The 21,711-nt window shown below is 37.5% G+C and overlaps 4 protein-coding genes across 6 annotated transcripts; 2 read left to right on the top strand and 2 right to left on the bottom strand.

Moving 5' to 3' along the window:
* Positions 243-5,567, top strand: LOC109725362 (enhanced ethylene response protein 5). The gene is made up of 12 exons (XM_020254519.1): positions 243-756; positions 853-946; positions 1,048-1,137; positions 1,713-1,778; positions 2,113-2,202; positions 2,314-2,370; positions 2,822-2,883; positions 3,156-3,243; positions 3,748-3,824; positions 3,904-3,978; positions 4,735-4,840; positions 5,205-5,567. The coding sequence occupies exons 1-12, from the start codon at positions 446-448 to the stop codon at positions 5,334-5,336; spliced, it is 1,248 nt and encodes a 415-aa protein (XP_020110108.1). The 5' UTR covers positions 243-445; the 3' UTR covers positions 5,337-5,567.
* Positions 6,183-12,120, top strand: LOC109725608 (betaine aldehyde dehydrogenase 2-like). The gene is given in 17 exon segments (XM_020254847.1): positions 6,183-6,233; positions 7,319-7,358; positions 7,361-7,421; positions 7,524-7,686; positions 8,573-8,653; positions 8,754-8,902; positions 9,059-9,151; positions 9,232-9,355; positions 9,476-9,541; positions 9,713-9,779; positions 9,990-10,066; positions 10,242-10,355; positions 10,733-10,810; positions 10,916-11,067; positions 11,183-11,243; positions 11,465-11,571; positions 11,711-12,120. Coding segments are annotated over 17 exon segments (1,575 nt in total). The 3' UTR covers positions 11,802-12,120.
* Positions 12,582-16,875, bottom strand: LOC109725769. Its single transcript, XM_020255113.1, has 7 exons — positions 16,334-16,875; positions 15,488-15,628; positions 15,034-15,399; positions 14,456-14,698; positions 14,021-14,113; positions 13,754-13,954; positions 12,582-13,186 (listed from the first exon to the last, which is right to left on the bottom strand). The coding sequence occupies exons 1-7, from the start codon at positions 16,676-16,678 to the stop codon at positions 12,974-12,976; spliced, it is 1,602 nt and encodes a 533-aa protein (XP_020110702.1). The 5' UTR covers positions 16,679-16,875; the 3' UTR covers positions 12,582-12,973.
* LOC109725818 (protein ELF4-LIKE 4-like) lies at positions 19,300-21,172 on the bottom strand. Of its 3 annotated transcripts, none has more exons than XM_020255190.1 (2): positions 20,461-21,172; positions 19,300-19,540 (listed from the first exon to the last, which is right to left on the bottom strand). In XM_020255190.1, exons 1-2 carry the CDS (start codon positions 20,809-20,811, stop codon positions 19,490-19,492), a joined length of 402 nt encoding a protein of 133 aa, XP_020110779.1. In that variant the 5' UTR covers positions 20,812-21,172; the 3' UTR covers positions 19,300-19,489. The 3 variants fall into 3 exon arrangements, with proteins under 3 accessions (XP_020110779.1, XP_020110780.1, XP_020110778.1); XM_020255191.1 differs by having other exon boundaries at positions 19,300-19,504; positions 20,428-21,171; XM_020255189.1 differs by lacking the exon at positions 19,300-19,540 and having other exon boundaries at positions 20,383-20,866; positions 20,956-21,171.

The following is a 21,711-nucleotide window of genomic DNA, read 5'->3' as shown; positions in this document are numbered from 1 at the left end:
AGCTAGCTAATTTGTCATTGACCCTTTCAATACCATAGTCTAAAAGGTAATTCTATTTGTACACACAGAAAGTAAATATAAATTTCACATTCTATCCATATGAGGAATAATAATTTTATGCTAATATGCAAGTTTAGTATTGTTAAGTACAAATAGCAGTTCTCTAGTCCTAATAGGATTCGGAAACTACTTTGCTAAGAAGTCGGCAAAGTAACTTAACATTGAAGTCGGCGGTGCAACGCATCTCGTCACCGAATTTCCCATCCCCCACACAGTTCACTCGCCACCACCGATTAGAATCTCCGACGTGTTCCGTCGCGGAATCCAATCCCGAGGTATCTCGTCGCCGAATTCGTTTCCCCTTCATTAAATAGCACCGAATCCGTCTCCTTCCTCTCTCTCTCTCTCTCTCTCTCTCTCTCTCTCCACCTTCGCGCTCCCTCCCATGGCGTACCTCAGCATGGGCGAGGCTCACCGCCGCATCTCCTCTTACCTCGCGAGCTTCTCCGACGCCATCGCCGCCCAGGACGGCGGAGCCCTCAAGCCCCTCCTCGCCGTCTCCTCCTCCTCCTCCCCTTGCCCTCTCCTCGGCGTCGCCGATGCCCTCGTCGCCTTCCACGATTGGCCCCGCTTGGTGAACCAATCGGAGAGGTTCTCCAACCTCGGGGAAACCATAATCCCCCTCCTCCGATCCCTCCAGAGCTATCGCCTCCGCCGCTTCGCTGACGCCTACGCCTCCTACGAGAAAGCTGCGAAGTAAGAGGATCTCTCTCTATCTCTCTTTCCCCCTCTATTGGTGTTTCCGATGAGGTTTTTGGGGATCTAATGAGGTTGGGGTGGTGGATCGCTCAGTTCGTTTCTACAGGAGTTTCGGAATTGGGAGACGCCGTGGGCGATGGAGGCGATGCAAGTTGTAGCGCTCGAGATAAGGTTGCTTGCTGAGAAGGTAATCGTGATTTCCCCCCCCCCCAATAAAAGGAAAGGGTTTTTTTAGCGTTTTGGGGAAGAAATTAGGGTTTAGGGTTTAAGTCCTCTAAAATTTTGTAGGCCGATAGGGAGTTGGCATTGAATGATAAGAATCCAGAGAAGCTGCAGAGCGCAGGATCGTTCTTGATGAAGGTCTTCGGGGCTCTTGCGGTATCGTTCTCCGATCTCGAGAGAGTTTTAATCTTGTAGTTTAATTTTGTACCTTGATTGTGTTAAATGCCATGTTTTGTTACATGCAATGCTTTGCCAAAAGTATTAGTTCGGTTTAGCTCAGTTTTTCGCTCAGTAAATTACTTTGGTTTTTAATTGTTGCTCGAAGCACATGCTAGGGTTGTCGAACAATCTTCGTGATGAATGGTAGTTAAGGGACCGATTTTCTGATAACCAAACTTTCTTTTCGATTATAAACCAATGTTTGAAATCCCCCGTGAGGTTCTTTGAAGTGAGCGAGGCCTTATAATCTTACTTTTTCACCCCATAGATAGATCAAGCTAGATATATCAATACACAATCTTGTAGACTTCAACTTCTTATTTTACTCTGTGTTTCTAGTTAATAGTTATATTTAGACGGAAGAACATCTAGACGCTGATTCAACTTAGTTTCATCATATTATGATGATGGAAATGAAACTTTTAATCTTGTTAGTCCTCCATTGCTTTTAAGTATCAGTTATGTTTCTTTGGTAACTTTTATATACTCATTGCATCCTTCAAATTTTACAGGGCAAAGGACCTAAGCGTGTTGGAGCATTGTATGTCACCTGCCAATTGTTCAAAATATACTTCAAGGTTTGTTTCTTATCTCTTATTTTTGTTGTTGATTGGATTCCTTATTTTGATTGTATTATGTCAATTGGGATCTTTTTTTTATCACGTTGTTCTTGGGTCCTGTTGCAGGAGGAAATACATTCTTTTGCTTGTATGAACCTCTATAAAAATTTACTTTAACCTTCTCAGTCTAACATAGGCCAAATTGAAAACCAGACCACCAATTAACATAGATTCTTTCATCAAGTCGACTTGGTTCAGATTGCTTCAGTTAATTTCACCACGCAATACTGTATCCATAGTTATCTTTCTTTGTAATGACTCCAGGCTAATATTTGCTATTTATATTTTGCAGCTTGGCACTGTTCACCTTTGTCGCAGCGTCATAAGAAGTATTGAAACTGCTCGGATATTTGACTTTGAGGAGTTTCCAGCTAAAGACAAGGTTAGGGAACCACATGTTTTGCCGCCATTAGTGTTGAACGGACATTTTATGGCTTTAGATCCATATTTATTGGTTAATAAACTGTCCAATTTCGCCTGATTCACACAACAGGTCACATACATGTATTACACGGGTCGCTTGGAGGTCTTTAATGAAAATTTTCTTGCTGTAAGTATTGCTTGATGAATGCCAACTCTCTCTTTCCTATTCTTTTATTACTATTCTAATGCTGCTTGAAACTATGATATTGACACTGGAGGAAATGTCCGTTTTGCCTAGCTTTTGAACGGATTTTCTATTGTGAAAAGTAGCGGACAAGCAATTGGCAAACAGTGAGGTTATAGCTTTTGCTATATAGAAAGTTTAAATGAGCTTCTGAGCTTAAAAAGTAGAAGCTCCATTGAAGCTTCTACTTTTGCTTCAGTATGAAGCTGCTTTGTTTTTGTGCTTTTCAAACATCTCTGCTCAATAAGCACAGCTGTAGAAGCTCCAAGAGGGCTAAGCAAGTCAATGCCTGCCATCTATTCAAACTTCTGATTTTATTAACAGCTTATTCAGCAGAACAAATAGTGAAGCTGCGAAGGATATTACAGCTTTTTCATCTTTTGAAATAGGACAGGCCGATCAGAAGTTAACGTATGCATTGACGCATTGCAACTCTAGAAGTCGAACAAATTTAAGGTACTCTTTTTATTTTGTTAAGTGGTGTTGTGGCTTCTCAGCCTCGTCATTTATTCTTGAAGAGTTACCTGTACAGCTGATAGTAAAATGGTGTTGCGGCAAAGTTCTTCTTCAAGAAGACCTTTTTCCCCTAGTTACTATAGCTTTTCTTAACAAACATCTTTTATTTGCCGATTTCTTAAGCATTAATTTTTATTGAGTGGCCAATAAATGCCTTCGATGCTGTATATTTTATCACAATCAGATTCTAACTTATTCTATTTTGGATGTAGGATGATTTTGAAGTATCTTATTCCAGTAAAGCTTTCAATAGGTATCTTGCCTAAAATGTGGCTTCTCGAGAAGTATAATTTAGTTGAGGTATGATCTTGTGCTTTGCCGCTTCCTTAAATGCACAATGAAGTACTTAATTGTCCACATTCAGGAACTGATTCTTGAACTTTTTTTTTGCATTCTATATTACTGTATCATAGTACTACAAATCTGGATACTCTTGTTAATTTTGACCTATTGTTATATTATCCAAGAAAATATATGGGTTAATTGTATATCCATGGGCTCGAAAGCAGATGGAAAAACTTTTTACCTTTTTGTTTTGGATATAGACAATTTGCCAACAATAGTACACTGTAGTGCTAGATGTAATGAATCATAGCAGGTTCTTTAAATTATTTAGTACATCAAATGCAAAATTTAGCATCGAAATTACTATTGGCCTTTGTTAAATTTATTTTTTTTAAGAAAAACCTTGATTTATCTCTTATTTTGGCAAATTATAGATGACTTCTGCTAAGGATCAAAGATCCTCTTCAGATTAAGGTTTTTAAATTTTTTTTCCTACAGGTGCTAACTTGACTCTTGCAGTATGCAGATGTTGTGAATGCACTGAAAAGGGGAGATCTCCAACTTCTAAGGCGGGCTCTTCAACAGCATGAAGACCAGTATGTTTTTTTCGTCATCCTTCACTCTAGTTAGTAGTATACTTCTTAAACTTCCATTGCTAACTCCTGTACCCTTCAGGTTCTTAAGATCAGGTGTGTACCTGGTGCTGGAGAAGCTAGAACTACAGGTCTATCAAAGATTAGTGAAGAAAATGTAAGCATACGAATTATGATAACTAGATTGATTTTGATTTCTTTTCCCAGTTATATCATTTAAAAATGGGTAAATTACATCAGGATTCTTAACCTTTAGGGCATGTTTGGTTCACCTATTTTAGACTATGGAATCGGAATGGAATTCATTGATTCCGATAGTTGTTGTTTGTTTTATAGGAATTGGATTCCGATTCCCATTCCACTCCGGAATGGAAATGGCCAAATCTATTTATGATCCAATCCGGCTTTGAATCCCGGATTGGCTCATTTCAAAGCAAACTATTCAAAATTCTCTTTCACCAACACCCACCTCCTCTCCCTTCGTCACTCTCCTCTATCTTAAATCAAAACCTTTTCTCAACAATTTTAAATTTTCATTCCGATTTCCATTCCAATAATGAACCAAACATTTTTGAAGGATTCGTCATTCCATTTTCCATTCCAAAGCAATCCAATTCCATTTCCCATTTCCATTCCAAACATGAACCAAACATGCCCTTAGTGTAATATCAGTTTGCCTCTCGTCCTGCATGTTTTACAATTAGGTCTGCAACCTTGCTTTGCGCTGCAGTACAATTCTGTGGACCCAATTATAGCAACTCAAAAAGTCGGGACCCAAACTGAAACTATTAGAAAAGGTTGAGGATGAGTGGTTCAATTTACCCATTCAGAAAGGAATATCAAACTAAGCTGAAAAATCGCCATCAAAGCTTTGTGACGGCTCGAAATTGACATGCACATCTTTCTTGCGCAGTTACATAATCCAAAAACAAAAGGACCCCAGCAAGGCACATCAAATTAAGCTGGAAGTAATCGTCAAAGCATTGAAATGGCTTGAAATTGACATGGATGTCGACGAGGTACTTCTCATTTTTCCCTTCATTTTCTCAACTTTGTGTCACCAACGTGCTACATTTCTTTTTTTTTTTTTGTTTTTGAGAGTAAGGTAGTATGCTACCGCTTCATTCAATAGGAAGATGAATTTAGCAAAAGGTTGAGACAACTAGGCCTCAGGAGGATCGTCGGAAAAAAAAAAAAACCAACCTTAACCAATTACAATAACCTACCTATTACAAAGAGAAAGCCAATGGCTTCTGAATGAACGAATGTCTGCTAAAAGTAGACTTGGGGAGCTCTTCTTTTTGTCGAAGATCAACCAAATGGCCCACCATGTGGTTCTTCTTATGTAACATGATCTGATCATTACTCTCCTGTACTTTGCAGGTGGAGTGTATAATGTCCATTCTCATTTACAAGAACCTTATGAAGGGTTATTTCGCGCACAAAAGCAAAGTCGTCGTTCTCAGCAAACAAGATCCTTTTCCTAAACTGAACGGGAAACCCGTCGGATCGTAACAGCAAAACTTCTTGTGGAATTTGCCTGTTGATGGTAGGATTTTTTGTTATCTTTGCTTAATTATTGTTGTAAAACTTTTTGTAGAACAATTCACAGTATAAGCATTGCTAATTTAGTGGTTGAGCTTAAGTGTAGCAGGTGGCCTTTTGGGGCATGTTATTTTTTATCTTCATAATCATCATGTAAAGTTTCTTCACCATTTCAAGTTCCCCATTGATCTTTTTTTTTTCTTTGTTTTTTGTTTTTTTTTTTTCGTTTATGTGGTTGAACTAGTTTGCCAAATAGTAATCAAAGTTCTATTTTTGTTAATAACATTTTTAACTCCATGCTAACTCCTCTCAGGGGGAAAAAAAAAAAAAAATTATAGAAAAAGATAGAATGGTTACTTTATGCACATGCTCGTGAATCTTAGCATGTGCATACACGTTGGAGAAAGGTGCGAGTATTTGTTTATATTATAATTTTCAATTTTTTAAAAAATGTTATTGCTAATTTAAGGGACCAAATAAAAAGCTTTTGTGTACTCGTTATCGTTAGTGGACCAGTTTTGTATTAAAAAAGTTGTGTAAGGTACAGGTCGTTCCCAGCGTAATTAGCTAAGAATAATAATTATTACTTATTTTAATATTTTTACCTAAATTTTTTTTAAAAAATTAAATAAAATAAATAATATATATTCTCTCATTATTTTTTTTTAAAAAAAGTTGTGTAAGGTGTGGCCCTTGCTTGCGGTAGATATGCTATAGAAAGGAATAACTCCTCTGTATCCCACTCATTGATTGAAAAAGTACAACTTCTTTTTGAAAAAATAGGTAGCAAGTTACCTGCTTCATTCATAAAGCGGGATGAATTCAGTGTACATAGTGAAGACAACTACGGTCTCCGAGAAAGAAAAGGTATAGAAGAAAGAACGAAGTAATAAAAGAAAGGAATAAAAAGTAAACAGTAATAAGTAAGCAGTAATAACTAATAAGAGAGGTAAGGAGAGAGAGGTGTAGCAAGGGTGATGGAGATTGCTCAATGAAGTAAGGTCCAGTCACTCATCAAAAGTTTGACACATTCGAATGATCGGATCTCGTTGTGGGATGTGGCTCGAAAAATAGTCAAGTTTCTTTCGGTCCAAACTACCGAAAAAGTACAACTTCAATCAATAAAAGAGAGTTAAAAGGTAGGAGTTGAATGGATTGAATATAAATACTTAAAATATTATTTTTTTTAGTTACTTAAGCTTTTTAAAAAATAATTAGTAAATCTGGTCGAAAATGTTGGTACTAATGATACAGATATTTTATTATTGGAATAGCTATTTTTGTCATATTTTATAGTGTTTGATAGACTAGTAGATATAATTTTCGTTGTCTCTGATTTATTTCAAAGTCAAACGGAGCATAAGAACACAATTATTTCTGTTTAAGTCGAGAAAGGTAAAGTTATTTTCACTCCTAAATATCAACTTTTATTGTTTAATTTCACCGCAAATTAAATTTGTCTGAATTTCTATTTTTTCAAAACACCGTAATCTATTTTGCCTTCAATAATGGCAAAGTTAACAATCAAAAATAAAGTGAGATAGAAAATAATTAACTATAAAATTTTTTTATAAAATAAATAAAAAATTAAGATAATCATAGTTTCAATTTTTCAAGCAAATAATAGTATTTTTTTTTTAATTTAAAACTTGAGTTTAAGAGAATGTTATTCTCAACCTAAAAATTATTTAGAGAAAAAAATTGCTTCGCACGGTCCATCGCACCCGCATATATCGGCCACATTTTTGCTACCTTTTTTTTTTCCAATAAAATATTTATTTATTTATTTATTTATTTATCTCTCTTCTCTCTCTCTCTCTCTCTCTCTCTCTATATATATATATATATAAAGATAAGATATACCCGTCGCTCTATTTGTCCTCTTCTTCCCCACTTCCCTCTTCTCTTCTCGGAGCTCGTCTCCTTCCTCCTCTCTCCGACGATCGTAGTAGCCGAAGCCAGCGTCGCCGCCATTAGAGGTCCCTCGCCGTGGCTCTTCATCGACGGGGAGTGGCGCGAGCCGCTGCTGAAGAAGCGGATCCCCATCATCAACCCGCCTCCGAAGCTGTCATCGGTTCGATCGCCTCTTCTCCCCCTCCCCCCCCTCCCTCTGTTTCGGCACTAGGGTTTCGGATTTTAGTGTCGGCGTTGGCTCAGTGTGGCGGCGCATCGTGCAGGGGACGTGCCCGCGGCGACCGCGGAGGACGTAGATCTCGCGGTGGAGGCCGCGCGAAGGGCGCTCTCGAGGAATCGGGGCCGGGATTGGGCGCGCGCCTCAGGGGCCGCGCGCGCCAAGCACCTCCGCGCGATCGCGGCGAAGGTGATGAACCCTTTGAGATGATCTTAATCTTTTCCCTTCTTATGTTGGAGTACGCGATCTCTGTGCCTTTGCCGTACCTTTGAGATGATCATATTTAATTACGTAACGAAATCGTAACTCCATGACTAAATTTCTGTTAAGTAGTCCAAGTACTAGTCGATGCACGGGAGTATAGTATCAGATTCACACTGATTAGTACACTAGAATTGAATGATATGTAGGTTACATCAGATTTGAGGTTCTAAATCTTGTTTTACCCAGTTCAAATGTGTCAAACTTACTTCATTTTGAACTGGATATTCTACAAAATCCAACTTCTGCCTGTAGTAATTTATAATTCAAACATTTTGTTGATAAGAATGTGGTTCTTTGAGCATGTTAGTTCCTGTACTGATCTTGTGTTGCATGCAAACATGTTCTGCTTTCAACTTGACCCATAGTTCTTATTCTTTAACAAACTGGATTCTCAATAACGAATTTCTTATTCATCACTACAGCAACTGACACTCATGCATGTCAGCCTCTTGGTATTAGAATGGTTTTGGAACTTCTTAATGTTAACCTGAAGCTTTCTTCTATGAAACTTCGTTAGTAGTGAATCGTTTCTAGATCCAAATGGTCGGTAGTCATTATTATTTACTTACTAGTTTCTGTGATTACAAAGAGATGTTTCCTATAACCTAAGAATAGGAAGTTCGTTTTAAATGAATTTAATATGTTTCATGAAGTTAAACTACTTATATCAGCTACTATTTGATATGAGCAGGTATTCATGAATAGCTCCACTGATCAGAAAAGTGCTTTTTTACTGTTGAACCAGTATTTTGTTATCTATTCATTGTATTATTATTAGTCTAATTAAGCTCTATAATTTTGGATGGTGCAGATAACTGAGAGGAAATCTCAGCTGGCTAAGCTAGAGTCAATTGATTGCGGGAAGCCTCTAGATGAAGCAGCATGGGACATTGTAGGGCTGCTAGTTCTAGAAACACTTCCCCTTTTTTATTGGCATAGCATGCAGATTCTCGCTGCCTGCTCATTCATTTTCCAATGTTCGGTCTTTTCAGGATGATGTTGCTGGTTGTTTTGAGTACTATGCAGATCTTGCAGAAGCCTTAGATAAAAAGCAAAAGGCTCCAATCTCTCTTCCGATGGAAACATTCAAGAGCTATGTGCTTAAAGAAGCTATAGGAGTTGTTGCATTGATCACTCCCTGGTACATGATCATTCTTTGTGGAGGCCATCTTTTTATGCTTCTTGTATCTACTGATATTGTGTGCAAGGGACTTGTATCATCTATGTAGTTAAACCATTACATCAACACAAATTGAAATATCATGTTCTTTTTCTTTCCTTTTTCTGGAAAATGAAGGAATTATCCCCTATTGATGGCTACTTGGAAGGTCGCTCCTGCCTTGGCTGCTGGGTGTACAGCTATTCTAAAGCCGTCTGAATTGGCTTCAGTGTAAGACTTGAAATGTTTTTACCTATTCGGTTTTTCGTATAATGTAACTGGCTATGACTTGACAATATCTTTCCCATCAGGACTTGTTTAGAGCTTGCCGATGTGTGTAAAGAAGTGGGGCTTCCTCCCGGTGTCTTAAACATAGTGACTGGGTTAGGTCCTGACGCTGGTGCTCCTTTAGCAGCACATCCTCATGTGGACAAGGTTCGGTTTTTTCACTTGATGCATGCATTCGGTTTTTATTATAGTGCCACTGAGACTATTCAAATAAGAGATGCTGGCCCTCTTAAGTGCGTGAAAACTTCTTTGTTTGTAATGGTATAGATCGCATTTACTGGAAGCACAGAAACTGGTAGAAGGATTATGACTGCTGCAGCTCAACTGGTCAAGGTTTGTAAATCTTGATTGGGTGACTTATTGTTGTGTTTCACATTTCTTCTTTGTTTTCATTAGCTTGCAATGTTCATAATTTCTTTCTTAATTTCTTTCCTGATCGTTTGATTCGGATTGATGATGATGGTTCATCTGCTTTGATCCTCATTTTGTTATTCTTGTTATCAGCCTGTCTCATTGGAGCTTGGCGGTAAAAGTCCTCTTATTGTATTTGATGACGTCGACATTGACAAAGGTCTCTCTCTCTATCTCTCTTTCTCTCTCTCTCTCTCTCTCAAGTCACTTGATGAATTAGTAACTTACCGTCTTGAAACATTTGACCAAAGGTGAACTATGAGAGCACAATTTGTGTTTTTGTCTTATGATAGTACATTTAAGGCCTTATTAATTTAAAGGCTTCGTTAATTCAAGACAGTACTGAAGGGTATTTTATTATCGAAAACAGCTGTTGAATGGGCTTTATTTGGGTGCTTTTGGACGAATGGCCAAATATGCAGTGCAACTTCTCGTCTCCTTATACATGTAAGTGTTTGGGTACCATTGCTTATTTTGCATATCATCTTGTTATGTGTAACCATCCAAATTTCCGTCCTAAATATTTACATTAACACATTTCTAGCATTTATTTTTTATCATTCATTGTTTATAGCTGGAGAAAATTTCCTTGCATTGAAGTATTTTAGCTGTGAAATTTCAGGAAAAAATAGCAAAACAATTTTTAGAGAGACTTGTTGCATGGGCCAAAAATATTAAAGTCTCGGATCCATTGGAGGAAGGCTGCAGGCTTGGACCTGTCGTCAATGAAGGACAGGTATTAAATTTCAGTAGTATGCGTGATTGAGTACTGTTATATTGATTGAGCAAGGGCTTTAGAAGTTATGTGAATTGAGAGAGAGAGAGAGAGAGAGAGAGAGAGAGAGAGAGATCATAATCATTTCGACATCTTTTCGACATGCTAGCTTAAGTTGACCATTTTTGAATGTCTGCTAAAAGGAAGACTTCAGCTTGAGTAGTGAAAGTTGATGTTATCTAAACACTTGTATGATAAAAGTATCGGAGTATTCCCTAATGTCCAACGCGATCACACAAACAAATATATTTGTCGGTGCATTAGAAATTTATATGACGCACCTCTATGTTTTCCTTTTGGTATTGGAAATTCTTATACCATGTTTATCTTTGTTTCAGTATGAAAAGATAAAGAAACTCATCTCAACAGCCAAAAATGAAGGCGCTACTATTTTGTCCGGTGGTGTTCGTCCCAAGGTAAGTCCTCTCTTTCTTTGTAAGTACACGCATTGCTCATAGTATTGTGATATATTTGTGCGACTACTTGGAAATTATGCATATTAATTTTGATGAAATTCGCAGCATCTGGAGAAAGGGTTCTTTATTGAGCCCACGATTATAACTGACGTGAACACATCGATGCAAATCTGGAGAGAGGAAGTTTTCGGGCCAGTCCTCTGTGTTAAAGAATTCAGCACTGAGGAGGAAGCTATCGAACTTGCTAATGATACTCAGTATGCTTCTAATTATTATTATTATTGAATTCCGTGTATAGATCTCTAAACTTCAAATGGCAAAATGTTCTGCAAGCATAAGTAATTAATTCTATCTTTCAATTTTTATATCCAGATACGGCTTAGGTGGTGGTGTTATTTCTAATGATTTAGAGCGGTGCCAGAGGCTAGCTGAGGTATGCTCTAAGTATAAAAAAAAAAAAAAAAACAACAATTGCATTTACTAAATTTGCCCTGATAATTTTGTTTCTCTTACACCATGTCTAATGATCCAGTTAGTAACTTACATTTAATATGTGTGACATTTTTCTGTTTCATTCGAGAGAGAAAAGATGTGGGATACATTGAATCACACTTAAACCAACGTTAACAAGAATATCTCCATTTGCCTCTCCAGGAAATTCAAGCTGGGATAGTTTGGATAAACTGCTCACAGCCCTGCTTCTGTCAAGCCCCTTGGGGAGGGAACAAGCGCAGCGGCTTCGGTCGCGAGCTTGGCGAATGGTGAGCTATTTTTTTTTTTTTTTTTTTTTTCATTTTATTACCCCCTTAACCAAGTTCGTACTATCATTAAATATTTATTATTATCCTTCATGAATATTCAACCTGCATTTTATTCTCACTTAAATTAAAAACTTTGCAGGGGACTCGAGAACTACTTATCCGTAAAGCAAGTGACGCAGTACGTCTCCGATGATCCGTGGGGTTGGTATGTATCCCCCTCCAAGCTGTAGACGTGATAACGGGCGGAGAGAACGGATAAATTATGGGCACAGAGAGATCGGATATATGTGGACGGTGAGATATCTAGGATCGGTTGGAATAACTTTAAGAACCTCCTATTAGGACGGCGAATAATAAACAACAATAATAGCATGTAAAATCTGTTGTACGAAAATATATGCAATCGTATTCGACAGTTTGGGCGGCCCGCTTATCGTGTTCTCGTGGATCCGTCGATGATGGGTTACTGAATTTCGCATTGAGAAGTGCTTGCTGAATCAATTACTAAGAACTGCGATCTGAGCTAATGTGTAATAATGTGCTTGATTTGCTGATGTGTTAGTTGATTGAATTGCGGCTTTACCGTTCTCTCCAAGCTTAAGGCCTTATTTGGCTGTCCGGTTAAATTATTCCGTATAAAAATTTTCAAGTAAACTTCTAAGTTTTCAAAAAACTTGTTCTTCATGATTTTGATAGAATAATATAATTTTATCTAAAAAGATAATTTAAAAGTCGTACATAATATCCAGTTTAAAATAAAACTTCTTATTAATCAAATATATAAAAGTTTAAATTAATTCAAAAAATACACTGAACGAAATATTCATGCAGTCCGACAATTGCATGATCGATACGGTCTTCGCAACATGTTCCTGCAGAAGCAGAGCAGAGCAGAGCAAATGGGGAAGACCAGAAAAAGGGGGGGTAAATTCCAAAAGAAAATGCACTACTACAATAGTACGATTCCCCAAGTAGCTATCTATAGTAAGTTGAGAGAATGTAGCACACCATTCAAGTTCAAGCAAGTTTCATTAAAAACATTTATGATAATAAAATACAAAAGATTACTCTTGAGGATTACAAATATTGAAACTAAATTTGCTATCAGGGCACCTTTTCATCTGATTTGATCTGCAAATCTTGAGTCCACACTATGATACTTAAGAAGCAGCAACAGCATCTGTTCATGTGTACTCTCCCATTTCGTGTGAAATTAATGTCTATCGCCTATTAGTGGGACAACGATGACAACGGCAGCATAAAAGAGAGCAACTTATTTACATGGTAGATGGAACAACAATGTTGGGTAAAACTAATAATATGCGAAGTACCAGAGCTTTTAGATTTTTTTCTTTTTTTCTTTTTGCCCCACCTATCAATTAAACCTGGTATGGAATTAGGGTCAGCATCGCGTCGGTCTCTTGTAAGTCGGCGGCAACGAAGGGCAGTTCTCGTTCATTTTCGAGTACGGTTCTATTGTATTGTACTCTGGCAACTCCATCCGGTATTCTCCGAGTATTTGGCAGAAGGGAAGCTTCTCCTCCCCCGAGTTACACCAACTTGGTAGCCGTGTTTGGTTACTCTCGAAAATCTTGAGCATATACGCATCCCGAATCTACAAACCAAGAATATGTTGATAGTTAGAATTAGGATAGAAAAATATACATTGGTGAAGATAATGAGAGTAGTTTGAAGAGGATAAGAGTTTTAAGGCCAGTTTGGATGCCGGAACGGAGATATCTGGTGATAATTCGTGCGGTATGGGAGTTTCCCTATGTGATCACGACTTCATTGCAAAGGTCCTTAGAATCCTTAATAATTAAAAGCTAAGAGTATACTACCTGCGAGGTGATCTATTAATTAGTACATTTTGACAAGAAGGATTTACGGACCTTGCATCAACCTTCTTGTGGATATCTTTTCACACCCCTAATCAAACCAGCTACCGGAGTTAACAAAAGAGATATACCAAACAAGATATTCTCAATCGTTCTAACAGGCCAGTGGTAAAATGGTAAGTAAAAAGAAAGCTAACGACGAGGGAGAACGACTAATATGGTAGTAATTTGAGGCCACGACAATGAAAAAAAAAAAAAGAATAAAATTCAGGAAAAAGAAAAGAACTTTCAGAGTGGAAACTTCAACTATCCTGGGCCAGTGATGGAAAGCTCAATGTACTTACAGTGAATTCAGTGACCTGAATGGACTCGGAGAATGGGGCAAACACTCCGGCCTCTTTGTACATCGCAAGAACAAAGGCAACACACGTAGTTGATTTACCATCACTGTACACCCATTCGTCTTGTTCGGGGATGGTGAGTAACTGATCGAATGTCATCCCGCGTCTTTCGGTCTCAGCAATGATCGCATGCAGGTCCAAATCCTGAAGGAAATACCTTTTAATAATATAACCCATTAGCTACATAGATGGCAAAAATATTATGCATACCTCAGTTCCAAGCCGTTTGTTAAGGGCTTCATTCCACATGTTAGCAGCATAAACAGGTTGCAATCTAGTCCACATGGACATAACAGACATTACCTTCAAAAAAAAAAAAAAGGATAGTAAAAGTAAATATTTGAATGTCAACATGGATTGCAAGTAAGTTTCAACATAAGACTAACTTAAAGCCAGACCTTGTACGATATTAAATATTGATCTTAAAACATATTAGTTTCGAATTTAATTACTAAACCGTAAAAGAATAAATCACCCCTCACTATGCATAACCATCAGCCTTATCCTAGTATTTCCTGAGAGGTAAATATAAAACAGGACATGTCATCTCTTCTTAAAGACTATCTGACATGAGCAAGGAAAAACAATAGGAGATATGATGTATTTGACTGAACATTAAATTTCAAATTATGTAAAGATCAATACCAAGTTAGCATCAACAGGCGGTGGGTAGTTGTCAGCTATCGTGTCAATCCAGCTGAATATCATGTTGTGATAACCATAAGGCTTCCCTGCCATGCTCTTGGCATATTCCCAAGCCGCTGTCTCATTAAACCTCGCACGCAAGTCAGGATGCAATGGCAATAAAGCTATCTGAGGGTTGGAGTCATCCTTTAGCGCCAACTCCCACCATTCATCCCACGGAATTACAACAATAATCTCCTCTCCCTGCCACCATTTCAGAGATAAGCAAGAAACTCCATTCACTTAAATGATAAATGTTCATTTTCATCTTAATTTGATATATTTGAGGATTTTTAAAAATAATGGACTGCTGCCACGGCAACCGAATGAGACAATGCAAAGGGATCAAAGGCAGCAATGCCACAAGTGACGAGGAAAAATTTTAGAAGTCCAACAAAAATGTGTCCCATCAAAGAGTGATTGATGCTGAAACCAATTTAGCAAGATGAACGAGTATTTGTTCAGAGTGGCAATTTTAGACACCATGCAGTTATAAAAAGGGAAAAAAAAGTATAAAGTAATAAAGATCTTAAAAATACCTTCTCATTTTCATGGCCAGATTCGCCCACCCAGAGGTTGCCCATCTCATCCTTTAAACAAACCGCCGTGTGCCCTGCAAATGCACCCGTCACCCATTTCTCTAAAGTCTCGAATCCACCCCATCGTCCGCGGATCTTTGACACAGCCAAGAAGTCGCCGGAGTGAATATCCTCTACATTAATATTCGTTATTGGAGGTTGGGAACGTTTCTTAAATGTGGCGCCCATGTGCTTTTCTAAAAAGGCTAAGTTCGCATTCTGGCCCCAGATAGTGTTCGAAAATAGGGGTATGACATCAAGCAAGGATAGCAAAGTTCCGAGCATCCCGGATGGCATAAGGAAAACAGAAATACCATGTTGTTTTACCTGAATGCAAAAATCAAGTATCAGCATAGTGGAGATCAAATTTTGTGACAAGATGAATAAAAGGTACAAATTTGAAATGTCAACGGACATATTCCATTTCTGCTTGTTCTTCCCACGACTTTATCTCTAGGGTATGTTCTCGTGCGGCAAAGTAGTAATCCCATGTTATCCTGTATGGTGTCGCAAATACATATAGATCCATGCATGTCCAGCTGTGTGCTGCCGAAGTCTACAGAAAAAAGAAACAATTGTTTGATACGAAACGATTACAAAAACAAAGAAAACCAAAAAAAAATCACATAGAAATTTCAGGCATGAAACCAGCAAATGATCCAAGCAATCCATTCTATACACAACAAGCTACAATGAAGTCAAACTAGAAAGCTATATCAAAAGATAGTAGAATCTAGAGTCTATACTTGTGCCAAAATGGCGGTATTGCATTGATTTGAATAGCAAATTAGTCCACCTATATTGTGATTTCGTATTTAAAACAGTTGAATCAATGGTTGTGCTGATTCCAGCACAGTTTATGCTAATTTTCACATGGAACTGTGACACCTCAAAACATTTTAAGAGGTTAACGTTATGAATTACTTAAATAGCTCGACACTTCATGCCCAAGACAAAGCACATGAAATGGAGCATAATAAATGGTCAATAATGCATCAGAGCAGATCAGTAAATCTCATATTTGCAACAATTGAACCAATAACTGAGCTCATTCCAGCATAATTTATGCTAATTTTCGCATGGAATTATAACACATCTTATGAATTACTTAAACAGTTAAATAAACTTCATTTGCAAGATAAAATACATGAAATCAAACATAACAAATGGTCTATAACGAGCCAAATCAACTCAAAATACTACAATCTCGTCCTAATTGTAGATCGAAACGAAGAAAATAAGAATAGATCAAGCGATCTACCTTGAGGTGGAGGATCCCCCCGCCGAGCCCATCCTCGCGATCGCCCTCGGTGAGCTCGAGCCGCGCCTCGTTCTCGAAGAAGCAGGCCCCCTTCCACGCGAGGGAGCTCCCCGAGGGGTCGGCTCCGACGGAGCCGACGAAGGAGGGCAAGAGGTCGACGGCGCTGTGGATGGTGCTCATCATGGGCCACGAGACCTGGCGCGGGAGGATCGGGAGCACGTCCTTCACGCGGAAGGGCACCTTGAACCCCGCGGCGATAGCGAGGTCGGATCCAAACCCTAACCCCAGAAGAAGGACGATCCCCACGTAGACGAAGCCCCGATGCGGGGGCGACGGGTGTGCCATGGAAAGGGGGCGATCGACCTCTTCTTCTTCTTCTTCTTCGTCGTCGTCGTCGTCGTCGTCGTCGTCGTCGTCCTCCTCCTCCTCCTCCTCCTAGGGTTTGGTTCGATCCTCGTCTCTTCTCCCTCTCCTTCGACTTTTTTTTTTTTTTGGGGGGGTGAATTTCGGGCTATTTTCTTAACTAATTTTTGATCGATATATCGTACCCTATATGAGCATGAAACTACAACAACGGTGGAAAATTATTAAGGATTAATTAATAATTGTACTATTGGTTCCCAATCTTCACCCGAGTTTTCAGTTTGGTCCCTAGCCTTCTAATTATTTAAGAATCAGTGCTATAATCTGTAGCCCTTTTTTCACTTTGGTCCCTACCTTCTTCTCCCCCGTGCGAGCACTTTTTGATTACAAGCCCATAACGTGGTGGCCTATGCTACAATCGTACACGATGGTAACGATCTTTTTTTGAATATTCGATGTTCTCCGTATTGAACGGAATATTCTATCTATCTCTTTTAAAAATTTAAAAAATAAGTATCCAAATTCATCAGAAGCTATTGCTTTCTGAACTGTACTAAATTTTGTTTGGAATTGCGAAGATATTGCGTTACGTGCGGTGAGAAAGTACATTAAAAAAATACTCTGTTGATTTTCGTATGTAATATTGCATTTCGCATATTGGAATTAGTTGGTTATGATATATTTTTACTGTCCCACCGAAAAATGCAGAAACAGATTCCTACATATTTTTTCCTCAACTCCATTTTATCTAATAGCGTTAGATAAACCTTAATACCAACTAAGCCTAAGTAAGATTTTATTTGAGTTAACGTTATCTATTTCGTCAAAATTAATAAAATTTTAGATGATTAGAATTTAAATAAAGTAAAATATACAGGTGAGCGACCTTATAGACTGAAGTGAAAAAAAGTAAAAGTTTGCAACAAATAATGCAATTAACTCAATTATTTTTACTAAATAATATAGTAGATGAAATTGTTTTAAATCTCGACCGTTGGATTAGGCATCTACGGTGGGATATGCATGCTTTGTTTTGACCAGCGTAGGGACCGCGTGTTAAATGTTAAAGGACCAATTCTGTTAAATGGTATTTAATTTTAGGCCCATTAAAAAATTAAATGGTGAAAACGTTGCCTTGTAAAGCTACCTCGCGCCCACCGAAAAAGCCTCTTTTTTTCTTTTTCTTTTTTTTTTTTTTTTTCCAAATTTCTTTAGATTTTTTTTTTTTGCACATAAATGATTAAATTTAGAAAATTGTGTCATATATTTTTCTGTTATCTTAAATAAGTCTGCAAATTTGGAATAGCTGTGGATTTCAAATGCAAATTTTCTAAAAATAAATTGACAAATGAGAGTGGTAAAATTTCCATAAAGTGCAATCATACGTTATTGAATAAATTTAAAAATATATCCAATAATTTCAATAAATTTTAATATTTTGAATTTTGTGTTAAGTGCAAAGACATATTTAAGAATGAATTTCAATGTCGTAAATAAAATTATTTATCTGCAGCCAAATTAATAGTTCGAGTCACACACTCTCGTATTTCACCCTCTCTTTCAATTTCTGCGAATTCAAAGCCATACTATTTGCGGATAAATCCGGTCTCAAAAAATTTCTTTAATTTCTCACAAAACACTCCATTTTCGTTCTTTTCCAGCTCCCAAATTTTTTGAACTATTTAAAATAGCGATAAAGTGCGGTGTAAATTGATCTAATGTTTTACACGAATTAAATGAGACACGCATAAGAGCGACGGATATTTGTTTTGCCTTTTAGCCTNTTTTTTTTTTTTGCACATATATGATAAAATTTACAAAATTGTGTCATATATTTTTCTGTTATCTTAAATAAGTCTGCAAATTTGGAATAGCTGTGGATATCAAATGCAAATTTTCTAAAAATAAATTGACAAATGAGAGTGGTAAAATTTCCATAAAGTGCAATTATACGTTATTGAATAAATATAAAAACATGTCCAATAATTTCAATAAATTTTAATATTTAAATTTAGTGTATGGTGCGAAAACATATTTAGATATGAATTTTAGTGTCGTAAATAAAATTATTTATCTGCAGCCAAATTAATAGTTCGAGTCACACAATCTCATATTTCACCCTCTCTTTCAATTTCTGCGAATTCAAAGCCATACTATTTGCGGATAAATTCGGTCTCAAAAAATTTCTTAATTTCTCACAAAACACTCCATTTTCATTCTTTTCCAGCTCCCAAATTTTTTGAACTATTTCAAATAGCGATAAAGTGCGGTGTAAATTGATCTAATGTTTTACACGAATTAAATGAGACACGCATAAGAGCGACGGATATTTGTTTTGCCTTTTAGCCTACCATCAAATGTACAAGCCCCAAATTGATTCTTTAAACATTTCATCCAACTAAAACTCGAATAAAAAAAAAAATTTCTAAACCCAGAAGCCTAAAAATGCTAAACTTTAAAAATAGTAATTACAGATGGAAAAAAAAAAAATACTAATTAGGAATCAATATTCTGTGAGAGAAACTTGGTGCGTGTTTTTAAGATTTAGAAAGACCTATATATAGTAAACATAAATTGATAGCAACAACTATATGATTTGGTGATTTAGGGAAATATTTTTAAATAATATTATCAAAATAATAATTATCAAACAGCACTGCACTCTATTGCGAATAGAGATCAGCAATACACTTTTTTTTTTATTGAGATTGCACCATGACAGATGCACTTTTGCTGTATCTTCATTTATTTGGCAGTACTGCACTTTGCGCACGCATGCAGGAGCTGTCTGTTTTATTCAGGCCGGGCAGTACTCTCACTGCCGGCTTCTTTCGCCTTCCGCGCCTTCGTTTNAGCGATAAAGTGCGGTGTAAATTGATCTAATGTTTTACACGAATTAAATGAGACACGCATAAGAGCGACGGATATTTGTTTTGCCTTTTAGCCTATCATCAAATGTACAAGCCCCAAATTGATTCTTTAAACATTTCATCCAACTAAAACTCGAATAAAAAAAAAAAAAAAATCTAAACCCAGAAGCCTAAAAATGCTAAACTTTAAAAATAGTAATTACATATGGAAAAAAATTACTAATTAGGAATCAATACTCCGTGAGAGAAACTTGGTGCGTGCTTTTAAGATTTCGAAAGACCTATATATAGTAAACATAAATTGATAGTAACAACTAGAGTGCGGCTAGGATGCTTATGGAAGCACGGAGGGCTCCGTGCTTTCACTTTGTTTTTGATGTTCGGACTTTTGAATCAACGATCGGCTCCGTTAAACATGATCTAGAGTATTTAAAATATCTAGAAAATAAGTTTTGCGATTTTTTGATATCATTTGCCTAGTGATCAAAGTGGCTCAAAATCAACGGCTGAAAATAAAAATCTTACAAAATATGATGATACGATATTAAAATTTTAAATCAAAATTATTGATCTTGTTTTATATGGTATAAAGAATTTTCTATCAAAATTTTATATGATTTGGATATTTCTACACCGTTAAACTTGCAACCGGCTCACCACAGCCGTTAAAATTATTAATTTTGAGCCCCTTCGATCACTAGGCAAATGATATCGAAAAATCGCAAAATTTATTTTCTAGGCACTTCAAATACTCTAGATCAACTCTAACGGAGCCGATCGTCGATTCGAAAGTCCGAACATCGAAAACANCTTTGCCCACGCATGCAGGAGGAGCTGTCTGTTTTATTCAGGCCGGGCAGTACTCTCACTGCCGGCTTCTTTCGCCTTCCGCGCCTTCGTTTTTCGCGCGGCGGCGGCGGCGAGGGCGGCGGAGAGGCCGGCGTAGAGGTCTGCGGCGCGATGCATGTTCTCATTGAGCTCACCGAGGAGGGCGATGTTGAGGGCGAGATCGTCCCCGGTCTCGGAGTCCCGATTGTGGTCCAGCTCGTTGATCAGGGCCCGATTCTCGTCCAGTAGGTCCCAGGCCTCCTCTAGCCCGCTCTTCACCGCCCTTGCGAGTCGTTTGCCCCATCCGCCGCTCACGCGACACTCGCTCGCGAATTTCGAGACGAGCGCCGCGCGGGCCGCCTCCTCCTCATTCGCGAATCCCGAGGCGAAAGTTGCCTCCTCCTTCTCCTTCTCCATCTGCCTGACTGATCTATTCGAGAAGCGAAGAAATAGATTTCTTTTTTTTTTCCCCCTAATCCGAAGAAAAAAAAAGAAATTTTTCAACAATTAAGAGGAAAGAGATAAAGAATTTGTGGAATATATTGTTAATTTTGGGCATACCTTTGAGATCTCAAAGTTTTCTTTAGAGAGAGAGAGAGAGAGGTGTAAATTGTGGTGGGGGGTGTGGTGGTAAAACCAACCAATAGGTGAACCTATCAATTGGGGGAACGTTAGGGGAATCCTCAAACCTCTCAGAGAGAATCCCCAATTAATATTTGGTTTAATTGTACTATGGCTGCTAATCTTCAAGTTGATTGCGAATTTGTTTTGTATTTTTCTTAATTTATAGTGGTTTAAAGCCTACTAATAAATCTAGAAATTCATGAGACGTGTGGCAAATTTATATGTATCTTAGTGATTAAGAAAACAGGTGTAAAGCACATGCAGCGTGAAATATCAGATTCTTAGTTCAATTCTTAAAATGAAACATAAGAGTGAGAATTAAAAAACAAAATAAAAATCTTATGTTTGGTTTTGGGTCTGGATTGGGATGGATTTTGGCTAAGGCACTATTGGCATGTTCCTTGAAAAAAAAAAAAAAAACAATTTTTTTTTTACTTTTTGAAGTGGTATATTTACATATAGTGATGGCTAAAGACCACCTTAGTTGATGTCACACAATTCTTCTGGTCATTATTTTAGCATGTCACTATAAGACGGTTCCTTGACTATATAGTGATGGCATTGAAGTAATTTACATAGAATTTATATCTAATCAACCCCATTAAGTTATGTGAAATTACAAATATTTTTTCAAATCAATGTAATAGCTCCAAGTTAAAAAAATAAAAAAATAATTGTTAGTCCATGCACTTT

This window comes from Ananas comosus, linkage group 20, assembly GCF_001540865.1.
Source record: "Ananas comosus cultivar F153 linkage group 20, ASM154086v1, whole genome shotgun sequence".
Taxonomy (NCBI): Eukaryota; Viridiplantae; Streptophyta; class Magnoliopsida; order Poales; family Bromeliaceae; genus Ananas; species Ananas comosus.
The sequence above is the reverse complement of the archived record's forward strand: the minus strand, read 5'-3'. Positions and strand labels throughout refer to the sequence as shown.

Excerpts from the sequence above, each read along its gene's own strand:
- LOC109725769 (XM_020255113.1), bottom strand. The coding sequence starts at position 16,678 with ATGGCACACCCGTCGCCCCCGCATCGGGGCTTCGTCTACGTGGGGATC. Across the intron at positions 15,400-15,487 it reads AACAAGCAGAAATGGAATAT|GTAAAACAACATGGTATTTC; the intron begins GTCCGTTGACAT and ends TTTTGCATTCAG. Across the intron at positions 14,699-15,033 it reads CTGGCCATGAAAATGAGAAG|GGAGAGGAGATTATTGTTGT; the intron begins GTATTTTTAAGA and ends AAATGGTGGCAG.
- LOC109725818 (XM_020255190.1), bottom strand. The coding sequence starts at position 20,811 with ATGGAGAAGGAGAAGGAGGAGGCAACTTTCGCCTCGGGATTCGCGAAT.
- LOC109725362 (XM_020254519.1), top strand. The coding sequence starts at position 446 with ATGGCGTACCTCAGCATGGGCGAGGCTCACCGCCGCATCTCCTCTTAC. Across the intron at positions 1,779-2,112 it reads TGTTCAAAATATACTTCAAG|CTTGGCACTGTTCACCTTTG; the intron begins GTTTGTTTCTTA and ends TATATTTTGCAG. Across the intron at positions 4,841-5,204 it reads TTGACATGGATGTCGACGAG|GTGGAGTGTATAATGTCCAT; the intron begins GTACTTCTCATT and ends TGTACTTTGCAG.